The sequence below is a fragment of the Mesoplodon bidens genome (assembly GCF_964165515.1).
Source record: "Mesoplodon bidens genome assembly, chromosome: 2".
Lineage (NCBI taxonomy): Eukaryota > Metazoa > Chordata > Mammalia > Artiodactyla > Ziphiidae > Mesoplodon > Mesoplodon bidens.
In genome coordinates this window covers 152214480-152232611 of record NC_138177.1, presented here as the reverse complement: position 1 = coordinate 152232611, position 18132 = coordinate 152214480, and the positions used below count along the sequence as shown (strand labels likewise).

Sequence of the window (18132 nt, the reverse complement as noted above, 5' to 3'; positions counted from 1 at the left end):
CTGCCCACAGGGCCTGCTGGAAGGAACATGGGGCACAGAGCCAGATGCCGGTTCTGGTTCTCCCCTAAAATAGCTGATTAAGCTTATACAATCAAGTTGACTCTGTGCCTCTATTTTTCCATTCTTCTGCTAGGGGAGATGCCTATTCTATTTAGCTCTTGGGGCCGGTGTTTTGAGGTTGGAGTTAATTAATGAAACTGTCCATTGCGTGGGAGGTGGTAGAAGGACGCCCCTCACATCTGGTTTTTAGCAGTTTCCTATCACCCCCCTCTGGGGGAGTTAAAGAGGCCATAAATTCTTGGCATTAGCACACTAAACAGTGGTAGAGGGCCTGAAAAGGGATGCAGCTTCTCAGAGGGTAATGACCTGAAAGAAGTAAGGCTCTTAGTGTATTCAGCATTCTGGATGGATTGTATCTAACCTGAAACTCTTGACTCTCGTGTATCAACTAACAGTCTTCCTCATGTAACATAAATTGCAGTGTCTGTATACAGTCTTCCCATTATCTGGTAGTAGCATCTTGAAACTGGTCAAAACTTGAATGCCAATAGCTCAGTCACTCAATATATATAACTTTGCACTTGGGAAAAATGTCTTCATGCTGTTTGTCTGATTGCTGAGGGGTATGGGGTTCCCCCAGAAGGTGGATTTGGGGCTTTAGGTCTTGAGGATCTGATCAACAATATAAGTGGATCTTAAGCCATTAGTGTCACAGTTGCAGACTCAATTCTCCCAGCTCAGAGGGGATTCCATGAACGTTGGGGATGGGCGAGGAGGAAGGAGAGGAGAGGAAGGTCTGGGATAGTTTTGTGACATTTCAGTGGAAGAAATAAGTTGGGATCATCTGGAATTCTAGTGGGAAGGAGGAAGAAATGGCTCTTCCGTGGGTTGTTTGAATGAAAGAATTGTGAATATGTATTGCTTATAGAGATAGGGGTCTTTGAAACTATTCTGTATAAAGAAAATGAGTTGCATGGATTCTCATCCACCTCAGCGGAAGTAAGAGAGACATACCTCATCCCCCCCCTTTTTAATTAATTAATTAATGTATTTATTTTTGTAAACCTCAAAGACAATTTATTTATTTTTGGCTGTGTTGGGTCTTCGTTTCTGTGCGAGGGCTTTCTCTAGTTGTGGCAAGCGGGGGCCACTCTTCATCACGGTGCACGGGCCTCTCACTGTTGCGGCCTCTCTTGTTGAGGAGCACAGGCTCCAGACGCGCAGGCTCAGTAGTTGTGGCTCACGGGCCTAGTTGCTCCGTGGCATGTGGGATCTTCCCAGACCAGGGCTCGAACCCATGTCCCCTGCATTAGCAGGCAGATTCTCAACCACTGTGCCATCAGGGAAGCCCCCTGACTTTTCTTTTGATCTTTTTTCATGAAGTTTTTTTTTTTTTTTTAGTTGGAGTATAGTTGCTTTACACTGCTGTGTCAGTTTCTGCTGTACAGCAAAGTGAATCAGCCATATGTATACATGTATCCCCTCTTCTTTGGATTTCCTTCCCATTTAGGTCACCACAGAGCACTGAGTAGAGTTCCCGGTGCTATGCAATAGGTTCTCATTAGTTATCTGTTTTATACATAGTAGTGTGTATATGTCAATCCCAATCTCCCAATTCATCTCACCCTCCCCTTCCCCCCTTGTTCTCTACCTCTGTGTCTCTATTTCTGCTTTGCAAATAAGATTATCTGTACCATTTTTCTAGATTCCACATATATGCGTTGATATATGATATTTGTTTTTCTCTTTCTGACTTACTTCCCTCTGTATGACAGTCCCTAGGTCCATCCATGTCTTTGCAAATGATGCAATTTCATTCCTTTTTATGGCTGAGGAATATTCCATTGTATATATGTACCACATCTTCTTTATCCATTCCTCTGTTGATGGACATTTAGGTTGCTTCCATGTCCTAGCTATTGTAAATTGTGCTGCGGTGAACAATGGGGTGCGTGTGTCTTTATGAATTATGGTTTTCTCGGGATATATGCCCAATAGTGGGATTGCTGGGTCATATGGTAGTTCTATTTTTAGTTTTTTAAGGAACCTCCATACTGTTCTCCATAGTGGCTGTATCAACTTACATCCCCACCAACAATGTAAGAGGGTTCCCTTTTCTCCGCACCCTCTCCAGCATTTGTTGTTGTAGACTTTTTGATGATGGCCATTCTGACCAGTGTGAGGTGATACCTCATCGTAGTTTTCATTTGCATTTCTCTAATAATTAGTGATGTTGAGCATCTTTTCATGTGTTTGTTGGCCAGCTGTATGACAAACTATACAAACAGCTCATGCAGCTCAATATCAAAAAAACAAACAACCCAATCAAAAAATGGGCAGACGACCTAAACAGACATCTCTCCAAAGAAGACATACCTCATCCCTTCTTTAAGTCCTGATGAAGGCTGATCTTGAGAACCAGCTCTGAATGTAAATTAGAGGAAGTTTGAAGCAGCTAACTGGGGGTAGCGGGGTGGGGGTTCCATGATCACTCAAGTAACAGCTGATCCTCCCGGAAGTTAATGAACAGAATATCATGTGCAGGCGGTCACAGAGCTATGTCGGAGGGTGAGTCCAAAGTCAGTGAAACAGCCTAATAATTTCCTGTGCACCTGGAGGTGAGGCTTCTATCTGCTGTCAGTCTATGCTGATTTTTTGGGAAGAGCCCTGACAGCAGCCTTCTTGTCACTGTCCCTGGAGTCAGTGGTCCTAGGTCTGCCGCTGTAGCCTAATAGAAAACCTGCTGCTGTTTATGACTGCTTCTGAGACTCCCCAGATCAGATCGTGGCTTAAAATGTTGTCACCTGGAAGACCACCATCTCAGGCATATGTTGTCTTAATCCTTTCTTAAAACCGTATTATGCTTCCATTCCAAATCTGTGGTTAGACTGCAGCCTTCCCTTCTAAAACTCACACAGCTGAGTATGAAAACCTTGTCCCTTCAAGCCTTTGCATTTCCTTCTCCAGCCGCATTTCCCCTGCTGACAAGTGGCACTGTTCTGGGCCCTATGCTGGCAACCCAACACTGTTGGGTAGTCTTGCTCTGGCACTGCATATTCACTAGGGCTCTGAGGCAACCATAAGAAGGTCACCCATCAAGCCAGATTTGAGGGCACAGGAATAGCAGCACTTTGGAACTAGTTCAGTCCCTGTTTTACAGATGGGACTCTGAATCCCAGAGGCCAGGGTCACTTAGCTAGTCAGCAGCAAGGTTGGGACCCAGGCAGTCTGGTTCGCAACCGGTGTGGCATACTGCCAGAGGTGGCTCTGTTCTTCCATGGCGTCCAGCACTGCTGCCATACTGGACCCACCCTGTGCCCATCCCCCTTCTGCTGAGCCTCTGCTCTGGATCACCATGGTGCCAGCTGTGAAGGATTCAGCTCTTGGATGGCTTTTAGGTAAAAGCCCCAAAGGCGTAGATAAGACTTTCTGGTGTATGCTGGCTCATGGCCTGTGCCTTCTGTAGACCAGCCAAGACCACGTAGCCTCACATTACACCATCAGTGATGGGATGTGAGAGAAGGCCCCTGCCAAGCTGACTGAAGGCTTCCTTGGCCCCAGTTTGGTTCATGTTCCCTCACTGCAGAATGTCTTGGATTTGCGGAGGCCTTCGTGGGCCTCCGTGGAGGCCAAGGGCTTGAAGGTCCCAAACGTCTCCCGTCAGGCACACCTGAGGGGGAATCCTGATTGACACACACGTTAGCTACAATCAGCCACAAAGTCAAAGGCTTCCTCTCTCTCGCAGTTCCACAGTGCACCCCCCTTGCAGCCAGCCACTAGGAGCACTCTTCCCTGTTGTAGCCCATGGGTCAGCTGAGGACCCCCTGCCCCTTGAGATCCAGAGAAGTCTGATAACCGGGCCTTTGGATCCCTGTGATTTCTAAGGGACTTACATCTTGGCAGTCACTGCTGACTCCACACTTCTGCTGCCTCATTTTAAGCAACAATCATGTCTCATCCCTTCACCGCATCAGCTGAGACAGGCTCGGTTCCTGTCCCCACTTCCACACACACCAAGATTCAAATGAGTCAGTGTGGGAGTGTGTGCCTGTGTGTGTTTCAGTGATGTGGGAGGAAACGGGAGACATGGCAGCAATGCAGGCATTGCAGCAATGCAGACGTGGTACCCCCATTCATAAAATGTTCTTCTATATTCTACAGAGGAATCCACTCACCTTCCACTCCATGTGGAACCTGACTCCCTTCTCAGGACAAACTAAATCCACGTATGTTCTCATGGACGGCAGCATAGCCATTCCTTTTCCTAATATGATTCCTGCCAACACCTCTACCTTTAAGATTTCACCTTCTATCACGGATGGCTTATTAAAGGCATTTTCCTAAGCAAAGACCACTCCCTCCTCAAGAAGAACTCAAGTGCCATCCCTTAGGGTGATATATTTTCCATTCCCACTACCCTAGCCAGGCATGGCAAACACCATAATCAGCACTAGCTGTTGGGGTCATCACGCTTTATGGAAGGCAACACGGATTGATGTAAATGGTGCTAGTTTGCGTTAGCCCCGGTTCAAATCCTGACTTGATAACTTATGGCTTATGTGACCTCAGGAAAGTCACTTAATCTTGCTTAACTTTTGCATCATCACCTATAAATGTGATAACTAAACACAATCCTGAATGTGAAGCTCTTAACCACAAGTCTGGCTTTCATCAGGTTCCTTTCCTCTTGCTTTCTCCACTGTCAGCAATCACAAACAGCTCCTGCCCGTGATCATGGCTCAGTGCCAAGGGATAAAAGCTGGCAGACAGCAGCTTTACAGCTGGGAAAAGAGATGCGGGGGAGGGAGGGGATAGGACTGGTGGCTGCTTAAGCATGCTGCGGTTTAGGCTTAATGACTGAAAGGTCCCATCCATCCCTGAGATTCTGTGATGCTCTAGTGTAAGATACAGGGGGTGTATCTGGCTTAGAAAAGTCCTGGAGGAAAGGCTGCCTCAGACACCTGGGAGGCTGGAGCGTGGAGGAGCAGCGTGACCTTGTATGATTTAGCACCTGGTTTCTCTGGCTCTTCCTGTATGAGGTTTGCTGGCTTTGCATCAAATGGAAGGAGGAGGTGCCAGGGATTTGAATTGAATCTGTTAAACAGAGGGTGAGGGGAGTGCAGAAGGCTGGGGGGCGGGGGCGCGGAGCTGTGCAGGGAACTCTGATAGCCCAACAGCACCATCTGGACTTGGCAGGGATGACAGCCCTGAGAGCAGATGGAACTAGCCAATAAAACAGCTGAAATTCTGCTGTCCTGGGCCTGTCTCGAGTCGGACCCCCAGAATCTTCTATTTAGAAGGAACACTGCTCTACTATAAGTGGAGAGCTGGGGTTCTTAGTCTAGAACTAATAAAGGTCTTCATGAAGGCAAGACCAGGCAGGTGGCTGGTTTGTTTAGTCCCACCTGGAGGTCCCCAGAGTACCAGTGTTGTGGTGGAGCCAGCTTGGACCAGCCTATGAGAGCGGATTGTTACAGTTTCAGGAATTCTGTGGGCTGGTTGTTAGATGCAGCCACAATTTAAAATTTAATTATATAAACCTAAAATTAAAGTATATTAAAAATATAGGTGGGCTTCCCTGGTGGCACAGTGGTTGAGAGTCCGCCTGCCGATGCAGGGCACACGGGTTTGTGCCCCGATCCGGGAAGATCCCACATGTGGCGGAGCGGCTGGGCCCATGAGCCATGGCCGCTGAGCCTGCGTCCGGAGCCTGGGCTCCGCAACGGGAGAGGCCACAACAGTGAGAGGCCCGCGTATCGCAAAAAAAGAAAAAAAAAAGGTAATAGGGCTTCCCTGGTGGCGCAGTGGTTGAGAGTCCGCCTGCCGATGCAGGAGACACGGGTTCGTGACCCGGTCCGGGAAGATCCCACATGCCGTGGGGCGGCTGGGCCCGTGAGCCATGGCCGATGGGCCTGCGCGTCCAGAGCCTGTGCTCCGCAACGGGAGAGGCCACAACAGTGAGAGGCCCGCGTACCAAAAAAAAAAAAAAAAAAGGTAATAAATATTCAAAACGTATCACTTCCTAGTTATTTTTATTACGTTTTACTATTGTCTGTGCTCCTGAGGTTATTGACATCTGTTGTATTTGTACAGTGGAAATGCCATATAATGGTGTGCAACTGAGCATCTGTTCCCAACTGCATTGTTCAGTGACATCACACTGGTAGTTTGAAGTCAGCCATGGAGGGAATATTTACCCCACAGAGATGGGCAAACACTATATACCAAGTATCTCCCCTGGAGAGCTACCTGTTAAACATTTACCAGCACACCAGTGCCACTGGGTAACCAAGAAAGAAATTGATACACCGATGCATTGAAACATCTCAATTCCAGGGAGGTAGCATGTGTGATGGATTTCTCAGAAGCCAGTGTCCTATTGTAACGTGCAGAACTGACTTGAAGTAAAACGCTTGAAAGCACTGCTTCTCTGCCTGTTCTGTCTTCCTTTGTTCTCACACGTGAGAAATCTTTTTGGTTTGCTCCTAAACTTAGTGATCTTTGAGGCTGTGTCTCACCTGTGAGCTGTACTTCAGCTAAGTTCCCCCCAGGAAAGTGAATTGTAGATTTTCCTGCCTAATTGGCAAACTGAAAATGTGCTGTGAAGACTATATCTTAACTAGGCACCCAAAGAGTTCATTTCCAAGTGGTTTGAACAGCAATAACAATGTTAACTTCTCCCCCAGAGAAGAAATCATTTCTAAATGATTGTTTTGCTGGTTTTGCTTTTTATTAAAATTATTACCATGAAACAGAATGCTTTGTTTGCCTTTGTCCCCCAAACTCTGTCCCTTTTGGTTGTTCTTTTTCAGTAAGTATCACGCTGAATCTACATTTTATTATTTTCATATCATAAAATGAGGAAAAGGCTTCATAGAAACTTCATCCTATTCACTTGCACACCAGCTGCATTCTGAAAAACCATAATTTTCCTTTCAAATGCAGAGTGCTGTCTGAATTGTAATCTTGCCAACTCTCAACTGTCAAGATGATGGAGGAAAATACTAATGCAGATGGTATGAGCTTGTCGTGGGCCTGCTCAACATGCTCTCCTGGACTGACTTTACAATGAAGATTCAAATAGCAAGTGAAAGCTTGCTGGGTGTAAGAATGGCTGTGTGGTGCAGGAAGGATCCCAGGGGACTGGAAAGATTTGTGTCCCCACCGGAAGAGCCATTAGACTTTGTTTGCATGACATTTCAAAAGGCTTCCTGGGAGAAGCAGTGCTAAGGCCTTTAGGAACGAACTCCGATCAGCACCAGGCCTGAGACCCTTGAACAAAGGCTGTTCCTCAACTTGTGAGGGTCAGGGAGCCCACCCTGAGGTAAGAGAGTCACAGGGATAACGCTTCTTTGTTGCAACCAGGGATGCTACTCTGTTGTACTGCTCATATTGTCCTTCAATCCAAACACTGGGGAGTGTGACTTGTATTTCTTTTTTATTCTATTTATATATGAAATTCTTCAAACTACACAAAAGTCGAGAGGATGGTTTAGTAAACTCCTCAAATTTTAAATTATCAAAATTTTCTATTTTTACTGCATCTACCTACTTCTTCTTCTTAAGCATTTAAAAACAATTTCCACACACTGTATCTTTTCTCCCCTGCATACTTCAGCAGGCATCTCATTTTAATAAGAGATTTCCTTATGCCTTTACCGCGTATAACAAAATTAACAGTAATTCCTTGATAGCATCTAATTCCCAGTTCATATACACTTCCCCCAGTTGTCCCAAAAGAACTGCATTTACTGCATTGTAGACCAGTGTGTTTGGTGGGGCCAGGGGTCCTTTGAGAAGGGTAGTGGCTGCTTCCCCACCATCCTGACTGTGGCTCTGGCAGCAACCATGCTGACAGGGCACCAGTAGAAAGATCTTTAGGCTGCCTACAGACACCATCCCCAGTTATTGGATCTTGGGATTTCCTCTCCCCAAGGAATAAGCCTATGAGACTTCCTCTTCTGTTTTCCAGGGTTCCACGGTCATCCCCCGAAATGTTTCCAGCTTCATGCTGCTGACACCCACCTGGCTGTCATGCTGGTTCCCATTTCACTGCTTTTCCTGCAGCTGCGTTTTTCACTGCAGGAATTCCCTCAATCAGGGAAGAGCCTTCCCCCAAGGGTTACGGCTCTTCCACCGGCCTCAGATCTACTGTACTTCAGTGAGTCACAGCTCTTCAGAGCTCCCAAAGGCCTTGGCTTCTTCATTTGTTAGAAAATTTTGGCTGAATTTCTCATAAGTCAGAGAAGATTTGAGTAGCAGGACACTGTGTCACATTTAAAGGCCTAAAGAGACAGCAATTGAATGCACTGCTTGCTCAGGGATGTTCTTTTGCTCTAAAGAACATCATTATGACAAGTGGTGATATCTGAACTAAAATCTGTATTTCATTGTTTGATCGCATCCTATCAATGATTAATTTCCTTTTTTTTAAAAAAATTATTTATTTATTTTTGGCTGTGTCGGGTCTTCGTTGCTGCCCACGGCTTCCTCTAGTTGAGGTGAGCAAGGGCTACTCTTCGTTGCGGTGTGGGGGCTTTCATTACGGTGGCTTCTCTTGTTGTGGAGCATGGGCTCTAGGCGCGGGGTCTTCAGTAGTTGTGGCTCGCGGGCTCAGTAGTTGTGGCTTGCGGACTCCAGAGCGCAGGCTCAGTACTTGTGGCTCACGGGCTTAGTTGCTCCACGGCATGTGGGATCTTCCTGGACCATGGCTCGAACCCATGTCCCTTAATTGGCAGGAGGATTCTTAACCACTGTGCCACCAGGGAAGTCCCTAGTTTCCTGATTTCGATGATTGTACTGATGAGAATATGTAAGAGTTTCCTTGTTTTTAGAAGAACCACATTAAATATTGAGGGACAGGGCCTCCCTGGTGGCGCAGTGGTTGAGAGTCCGCCTGCCGATGCAGGGGATACGGGTTCGTGCCCCGGTCTGGGAGGATCCCATATGCCGCGGAGCGGCTGGGCCCGTGAGCCATGGCCGCTGGGCCTGCGCGTCCGGAGCCTGTGCTCCACAACGGGAGAGGCCACAGCAGTGAGAGGCCCACATACCGCAAAAAGAAAAAAATAAATAAATAAATAAATAAATAAATATTGAGGGACAAAGGGGCATAGTGTTTGCAACTTTCTTTCAAATGGTTCAGAAAATAATGGGTATCTATATAGAGAAAATGATGAGGCAAATATGGTAAAATGTTAACATCTGGGGAATCTGGGTGAAAGATATATGGGAATCCTTTGTATGAATACTCTGAATAAATCTGAAATTATGTCACCCTCGTCTGCTGGGTTCCCCTCTTCTCTATTAAACGTTCTGTTTCAGGGCATTTCCTGGGGCTCTCTTCCCTTCCTTATCTCTCTTCTCTTCCCTAGGTGATCTCCTTTGTTTCCACGGTATTAATTACAACCTACACGATGCTCTCAAATTTACCTCTCGAACTCAGGGTTCTTTTCTTAATGTCAGATTGCCTGTGCAGTTGCGTGCCTTTTCATCTCCCCTCAAATGTCTCATAAGTATCTGAAACTCACCACGCCCCAATCTGAATTCATATTCCTCTCTCCTGCAGATCCGCTCCTCTTCCAGGACCTCCTCACCTGAGGGCACAACGCCAACCACTTGCTCAAACCAGAAGGAAAGAAAACACACTTCAGGAGTCATTCTTTGGCTGCTATCTTCCTTATCCCTCACATCCAGTTTTGTTTCTTGCGGTGAAACATGACTTTCAAACTCTGAATGGTCTTTTTTCATTGAAAGCTTTTCTCCCTTGATCATTAAGAGGTTCTAGGATTGTTTCTGCAATCCTTAGAAAGGTTCACAAGCAAGGGACAACATTTATAATATATCATCTTGGTTTTATATCCTGATCTCAATAGTAACCTTGCTTATATGCTTTTCAAACCTGCTGCTGTTTATTTAAGTATTTATTAGCTATTGAAACTGTCTGTGTAAGCGTATCTATTAAATAAAATATTTATCTCCATCTCATCACCATCAATCTTGATGAATATCAGGAAAAACATACTTTTTCTAGCAAACAAAATGATGATGTGGTTTGTCATTCAAGTAATGCTTCATCATCTTTTCGGAAGCATCTACTTTGCCAGGTGTGTGTTTTGTTCGACCTCTTGTTCTTGAGAGATATTATGCTTCATAGAGCCATCGTGAATACAGAAACCTCACTTGCATGATATATATCTATAGTAGGACCTAGTGGTGGTAGAGCACCTTGGTTCTACTCTTGGTCATCTGAGGACCTATGGCACAGCACAGGTCCAAAGCTGTGCAATGATAAAACATGGGAGAGTTGGTACTCAGAGCAACTACTCAATGTGAATTTTTGTTAAATAAATGTTCATAGACAACATGATATAATTTGTAACACTGCTATGTGCTTGCTAGTAGAAAAAATTGAGCCAGGACTTTCAGAAATGATCCCTCAGCTCCACACCTGCAAATTCTGCTGAAGATGCTTAGGGAAGGTTACCTGGTAGAATGATAAGAGATATTCTTATCTCCCAAGAACTCCTGGTTCTCTTGAACCTGCATATACCTTTTTAGGTCAAGTAAATCACATTTCACAGAGATCTTCAGAACTGAGATTATGTCCTGCATCACTGTATCATGTATGAAAGTGAAACATTTTCACTGATGAGTCAAAAAAAGAGGGCAAAATAAAACATTATCAAATTAGTGAAAGAAAGAAAATCTGAGTATTTGCCATCAGCAAACCCTCACCGTAGGAAATACTAAAGGATTTATCAGTGATGTGAACCCAGATAGAGGGTGTGAAAAGCAAGAAGGAATATGACTTTATAAAATAATAATGACTTTATAAAATAATAATAATAATTGTGATTTGTGGGTTTAAGATATACTTGAAATAAATCACAGTAATAATATATAAGTTAGGGGGAAGCAAATGGAATTTAAAATTTTTAAAGCCCTTGTACTGTCCAGGATGAGGGTAAACATCCTGAATAACTTTAGACGTTGATAAGTTAGGAATGAATATTTGAATTTCTGGAGTAATCACTTAAAGAATAGAAACACAGTGTGTAACCTACAAACTAGCAGACAGGGGGTAGAAAATGGAATGAGAAAAAATACATAATCAATCTAGAAGAAAGAAGAGGGAAAAAAGAACATGCAGTACAAATAGAAGGCACAAAATAATAGATTTAAACCCAAACAATTTAGCATACAAATAAAATGTAAATTGACTAAATGATTCTTTTAAAATTACAGATATAAAAATATCTAACTATACTATTTTTATAAGAGATACATCCAAACCATAAGGGTATAGATTGTTTGAAAGTGAAAGGCTGCAAGAAGAAATACTAAGTGTTTGGTCAGGATTTAGTCAGGAAAACAGAAGCCTCTCTGAGCATTTTGAGTAAAGAGATTTATTTAATGTAGGGAATTAGAATCTTACACAATCTTTGAAATGTCTGGGTGATCAGGAAGCAAAGGTCAGCAAGCTGCTTTCACAGGAAATCTGCTTTCAGGAAAGAAACAGTGGGTGATTCTCAGGAAGATTAATGGCTGTTCCTTCTCATCCGGCTTCCAAATCCTGTGCAGTAGCCCCTCATTGGCTGAATTTAATCCAGAATCATAAAAGGAAAGAGATACTGGGAACTGTAGTTCCAAGCTTCCCCTTCGAAGCAGAGGTAAATGCTGAAGCAGAGGTAAGTGATAACACCTAGCTGATAACAAGCAATCCAGCCCAAAAGGAAATAGGCATAGCTATGTTAACATCAGACCAAAACATCAGACTCTAAGGTTAAAAGCATTACTGGAGATAAAGAGAATCACTTCATAATACAAAAAATAAGGATTCAATTCACCAGGAAATTACAATATTTGAACTTGTACTTGCCTAACAGCCAAGCCCCAAAATATGTAAAGCAAAAACTGATAGAACTACAAGGAAAAATAAATATAACCACAACCATATTGGATGGATTTTATGTACCTCTCTCAGAAATAAATTAGAAATTCAGCAAGGAGATGCCGCGTTTGAAAATATGAAAAAAATTTGACTTAACGGACATATATAGGGCAATGTGCCCAATAACTCCATTCTTTTATAGCACACACAAAACATTTACAAATACATATTAACCATATCCTGGGCCATAAAGCAAACCCCAAACAATTTCTAAGTCAAAATTGTACACAACGTATTTTATGATCTCAATAAAATTAAGCTGGAAAACAGCAAAAAGGTAACAACATCTTTTAGAAATTAAGAATCATACTTCTAAATGACTCATGAGTCAAAAAAATTAAGAAATATTTAGAGCAAATGATAATAAAAATGCATTTCATAATATGTGGTATCAATGAAAGCAGCATTTAGAGGAAAATTTATAGCCTTAATGCAAGTGTTAGAAAAGCAGAAAGACTGAAAATTATATTTCTAGACATGATGTGAAAAAGCAGAAAATTATGAGCCATAACCAAGAGAAAAATCCGTCAGTAGGAACAATAAATTGAAACAGTAATTTTATAAATATACTCAATGGGGAAGGAGTCATGAACAAGAATTCATGGGTGGAGAGAACAGAAAACAGATAAGGGAGGGGAGAAAAAGAGAAAGGGGCCAATGACTATGGTAAAGAAGAGAACTAGAGTTTAATGAAATGGACTTTGAAGGACTATTTTAGAATAAGGAAGTTCTAATATTTTCTTTTAAATTATCCGCTGAAGAGCCATTGATCCTTCTCCTCACTCCTCCAATCTTCATTCAACATCTATTTGAAAGAGCTGGCTCATATTTGGGGTTAGCAGGTGAGAATCAAGAAGAAGGGATGTGTCCCTAAAGAGACGAAAAAAACAGCTACAAGACAAGATGTGGAGAGTGACAGAGTATAGATAATTGAAGCTAAAAACTGAAGTGAGAAGAGAAAAGTAAGGCCCTGGGACTTCATAGCCATCTTGCAGAAGCATAAGAGTGCCCCAAGTGGATTTTACCTAGACCTGAAGGTGCAGGGTGGCCATCTGACATATTTTTATTATATGTGCCTGAGGGAATTAATATAAGTGAGGAACATAAAACTCTGCGACAGGTCCTTGATTTGCATAACCTCTCCCTGGTACAGATCTACCCAGGAAGCAAAGTGGTAATAGGCAGGCTGCTTAGCGAGTCTGGAGAAAAAAAGGATGCACTAAATGACCAGAGTCCTCGATGGCACTAGCTGATACAGCCATGGCCACACCTGGGCCATTTTAGAACATAATGAGGAAGTTGGGTGTGTGTGGAGGGGTGGGAAGCGGTGAATCAAGGTCACAGAGCTGTTACGTGAGAGAGCTGGGATTTGAACCCAGGCGTGTCTGCTCCAATGCCTACACTCTGTCCCCTACATCACAGGGGACCTTCCAGAGTACTTCCCCCCTAGAGAGTATAGATGGCTCACATTCCCTTCAAATAAATGTCTGAGAAAAGAGACACCAATGTGGAATGGTAACTCGGTCAATCCATACTGGAGCTCCTTGAAAGGCCCAGGGGCCTTTTCTGGCAAAGACCTACAATTTATGTCTGCATTTTGCTATTTGTTTTCTATATGTCTCACATCTTTTTGTTCCTCCATTCCTCCTTTACTGCCTTCTTTTGCATTAAGTGGATCTTTTCTAGTGTACCATTTTAATTTCCTTGTTGATTTTAACTGTTTTTTAGATTACTTTTCTTAGTGATTGCTCCAGAAATTATAATGGGCATTTTAATCACAATCTACCTCAGATTAATGCTAACTTAATTACAGTAGAATAGAGAAACTTTACTCCAGTATAGCTCTATTTCCTACCCCTTTCTTTGGCAAAGACCTATGAAGAATGCATCACTGGGAGACCTCTGAGAAATAGGATAAACTATTTGCAGTTTAATTATAAATACCTTGTTAGTGAGCTGATAACACATCATTCAAAGTCATGCAGAGCCATGATAAATAAGAGTTTTACTGATTTCTATGCCAAAAGCTCTATATTCCCCAACATATGCTGTGAAACAATAAAAACACAGCTATGAGTGCAATCCCAGGGGATGAGGGTGGGCACTTCAGCAATTCATAGCACCTCAAAGCAGCTATGAAAGGCTGGAATACATTAGATGCTCAATAGTCCATGATGCAGAGCTCTTGGTCACCAAGTAATGGGATGGGCGTCCTCAGAGATTTAGTAAATCTTGAATGGTGTTTTGTTCATGGACACTGAGCTGCTGTTCTTTGGCTAGATCCAGGGCTCTCATGGCGTATTCCTCTGCCTGAAATACAATTGCAGTGATAAAAGGAAGTTGTCACAGAAAAGCATTACATTGGAAGCCCCATCTCTGCTCGACCCCCAAAACATGGGAAAGGACCCTTCAGCTTCTCACACCAGCCACTGAGTTCTTTGTGGAAACTTGTGAACATACACTGGGGCTTCACAGCTAACCACAGATGTAGGATGAGGGTGAGAGGGGTTAGGGAACAGGAAAACATGGTCACTGAGCTTACAGTGGACAAAGCTTCTTTTCTACATTTCAGGGCCCTTTGAACCAACATTGGGAGGCATAGAAGTGGAAGGTGCCACAAGTAAATTGCCATCTAGGGGGCCAAGCAGCCCAGAGTTTTGACTTGGACAGAGGCTTCACAGGACATCTTGGGACAGGCTCTAGCTGGCCTTTCCGCCCGCCCTCCCTTCCCCCCTCCATCTCTTCTTCTTCTTCTTTTTAACATCTTTATTGGAGTATAATTGCTTTACAATGGTGTGTTAGTTTCTGCTATAAAACAAAGTGAATCAGCTATATGTATACATATATCCCCATATCCCCTCCCTCTTGGATCTCTCTCCCACCCTCCCTACCCACCCCTCTAGGTGGTCACAAAGCACCGAGCAGATCTCCCTGTGCTATGTGGCTGATTCCCACTAGCTATCTATTTTACGTTTGGTAGTGTATACATGTCCATGCCGCTATTTCACTTCATCCCTGCTTACCATTCCCCCTCCCTGTGTCCTCAAGTCCATTCTCTATGTATGTGTCATTATTCCTGTCCTGCCCCTGGGTTCTTCATAACCATTTTTTTCCCTTAGATTTCATATATATGTGTTAGCATATGGTATTTGATTTTCCCTTTCTGACTTACTTCACTCTGTATGACTGACTCTAGGTCCATCAACCTCACTACAAATAACTCAATTTCGTTTCTTTTTATGGCTGAGTAATATTACATTTTATATATGTACCACATCTTCTTTACCCATTCACCTGTCGATGAACACTTAGGTTGCTTCCATGTCCTTGCCATTGTAAATAGAGCTGCAATGAACGTTGTGGTACATGACTCTTTTTGAATTATGGTTTTCTCAGGGTATATGCCCAATAGTGGGATTGCTGGGTTGTATGGTAGTTCCATGTTTAGTTTTTTAAGGAACTTCCATACTGTTCTCCATAGTGGCTGTTTCAATTTACATTCCCACCAACAGTGCAAGAGGGTTCCTTTTCTCCACACCCTCTCCAGCATTTATTGTTTGTAGATTTTTTGATTATGACCATTCTGACTGGTGTGAGGTGATACCTCATTGTAGTTTTGATTTGCATTTCTCTAATGATTAGTGATGTTAAGTATCCTTTCATGTGTTTGTTGACAATCTGTATATCTTCTTGGGAGAAATGTTTATTTAGGTCTTCTGCCCATTTTTGGATTGGGCTGTTTTTTAGATGTTGAGCCACCTCTGTATTTTGGAGATTAACCCTTTGCCAATTGCTTTGTTTGCAAATATTTTCTCCCATTCTGAGAGTTGTTTTTTCGTCTTGTTTATGGTTTCCTTTGCTGTGCAAAAGCTTTGAAGTTTCATTAGGTCCCATTTGTTTATTTTTGTTTTTATTTCCATTTCTCTAAGAGCTGGGTCAAAAGGGACCTTGCTGTGATTTATGTCATGGAGTGCTCTGCCTATGTTTTCCTCTAAGACTTTTATAGTGTCTGGCCTTATATTTAGGTCCCTAATCCATTTTGAGTTTATTTTTGTGTATGGTGTTAGGGAGTGTTCTAATTTCATTCTTTTACATGTAGCTGTCCAGTTTTCCCAGCACCACTTATTGAAGAGGCTGTCTTTTCTCCATTGTATATTCTTGCCTCCTTTATCAAAGATAAGGTGACCATATGTGCGTCAGTTTATCTCTGGGCTTTCTATCCTGTTCTGTTGATCTATATTTCTGTTTTTGTGCCAGTACCATACTCTCTTGATTACAGTAGCTTTGTAGTATAGTCTGAAATCAGGGAGCCTGATTCCTCCAGCTCTGTTTTTCCTTCTCAAGATTGCTTTGGCTATTTGGGGTCTTTTGTGTTTCCATATAAATTGTGGAATTTTTTGTTCTAGTTCTGTGAAAAATGCCATTGGTAGTTTGATAGGGATTGCACTGAATCTGTAGATTGCTTTGGGTAGTATAGTCATTTTCACAATGTTGATTTTTCCAATCCAAGAACATGGTATATCTCTCCATCTATTTGTATCATCTTTAATTTCTTTCATCAGTTTCTTATAGTTTCTGCATACAGGTCTTTTGTCTCCTTAGGTAGGTTTATTCTTAGGTATTTTATTCTTTTTGTTGCAATAGTAAATGGGAGTGTTTCCTTAATTTCTCTTTCAGATATTTCATCATTAGTATAAAGGAATACAACAGATTTCTGTGCATTAATTTTGTATCCTGCTACTTTACCAGATTCATTGATTAGCTCTACTAGTTTTCTGGTAGCATCTTTAGGATTCTCTATGTATAGTATCATGTCATCTTCAAACAGTGACAGTTTTACTTCTTTTTTCCAATGTGGATTCATTTTATTTCTTTTTCTTCTCTGATTGCTGTGGCTAAAACTTTTTAAACTGTGTTGAATAATAGTGGTGAGAGTGGGCAACCTTGTCTTCTTCCTGATCTTAGTGGAAATGGTTTCAGTTTTTCACCATTGAGGACAATGTTGGCTGTGGGTTTGTCATATATGGCCTTTATGATGTTGAGGAAAGTTCCCTCTATGCCTACTTTCTGCAGGGTTTTTATCATAAATGGGTGTTGAATTTTGTCGAAAGCTTTCTTTGCATCTATTGAGATGATCATATGGTTTTTCTCCTTCAGTTTCTTAATATGGTTTTTCACATTCATTGATTTGCATATATTGAAGAATCCTTGCATTCCTGGGATAATCCCCAGTTGATCTTGGTGTATGATCCTTTGAATGCGCTGTTGGATTCTGTTTGCTAGTGTGTGTGTATATATATATATATATATATATATATATATATATTTTTTTTTTTTTTTTTTTTTTTGTGGTACGCGGGCTTCTCACTGTTGTGGCTTCTCCCGTTGCAGAGCACAGGCTCTTGGATGCGCAGGCTCAGCGGCCATGGCTCACGGGCCCAGCTGCTCCGTGGCATGTGGAATCCTCCTGGACCGGGGCACGAACCCATGTCCCCTGCATCGGCAGGCGGACTCTCAACCACTGCGCCACCAGGGAAGCCCTGTTTGCTAGTATTTTGTTGAGGATTTTTGCTTCTAGTTTCATCAGTGATCTTGGCCTGTAGTTTTCTTTCTTTGTGGCATCTTTGTCTGGTTTTGGTATCAGGGTGATGGTGGCCTCGAAGAAGGAGTTTGGGAGCGTTCCTCCCTCTACTATATTTTGGAAGAGTTTGAGAAGAATAGGTGTTAGCTCCTCTCTAAATGTTTGATAGAATTCGCCTGTGAAGCCATCTGGTCCTGGGCTTTTGTTTTGCGGAAGACTTTGAATCACAGTCTGAATTTCAGTGCTTGTGATCGGTCTGTTTATATTTTCTATTTCTTCCTGGTTCAGTCTTCGAAGGTTGTGCTTTTGTAAGAATTTGTCCATTTCTTCCAAGTTGTCCACCTTATTGGCATATAGTTGCTTGTAGTAATCTCTCATGATCCTTTGTATTTCTGCAGTGTCAGTTGTTACTTCTCCTTTTTCATTTCTAATTCTATTGACTTGAGTCTTGTCCCTTTTTTTCTTGATGAGTCTGGCTAATGGTTTATCAATTTTGTTTATCTTCTCAAAGAACCAGCTTTTAGTTTTACTGATCTTTGCTATTGTTTCCTTCATTTCTTTTTCATTTATTTCTGATCTGATCTTTATGATTTGTTTCATT

At 42.5% G+C, this 18132-nt stretch overlaps 1 protein-coding gene across 1 annotated transcript in view; it reads right to left on the bottom strand.

Annotated features, from left to right (window-relative positions):
• Positions 1-13938: 13938 nt before the first annotated feature.
• The window catches only part of ZMYND12 (zinc finger MYND-type containing 12), a gene marked incomplete at its 5' end in the record, with an annotated part of 41986 nt that continues 37792 nt past the window's right edge, over positions 13939-18132 (bottom strand). Inside the window, one exon of the mRNA XM_081224951.1 lies at positions 13939-14256. Within this exon, the coding sequence (XP_081081077.1) occupies positions 14165-14256 (92 nt within the window). The 3' untranslated portion in view covers positions 13939-14164. The remainder of the gene's footprint in view (positions 14257-18132) is intronic.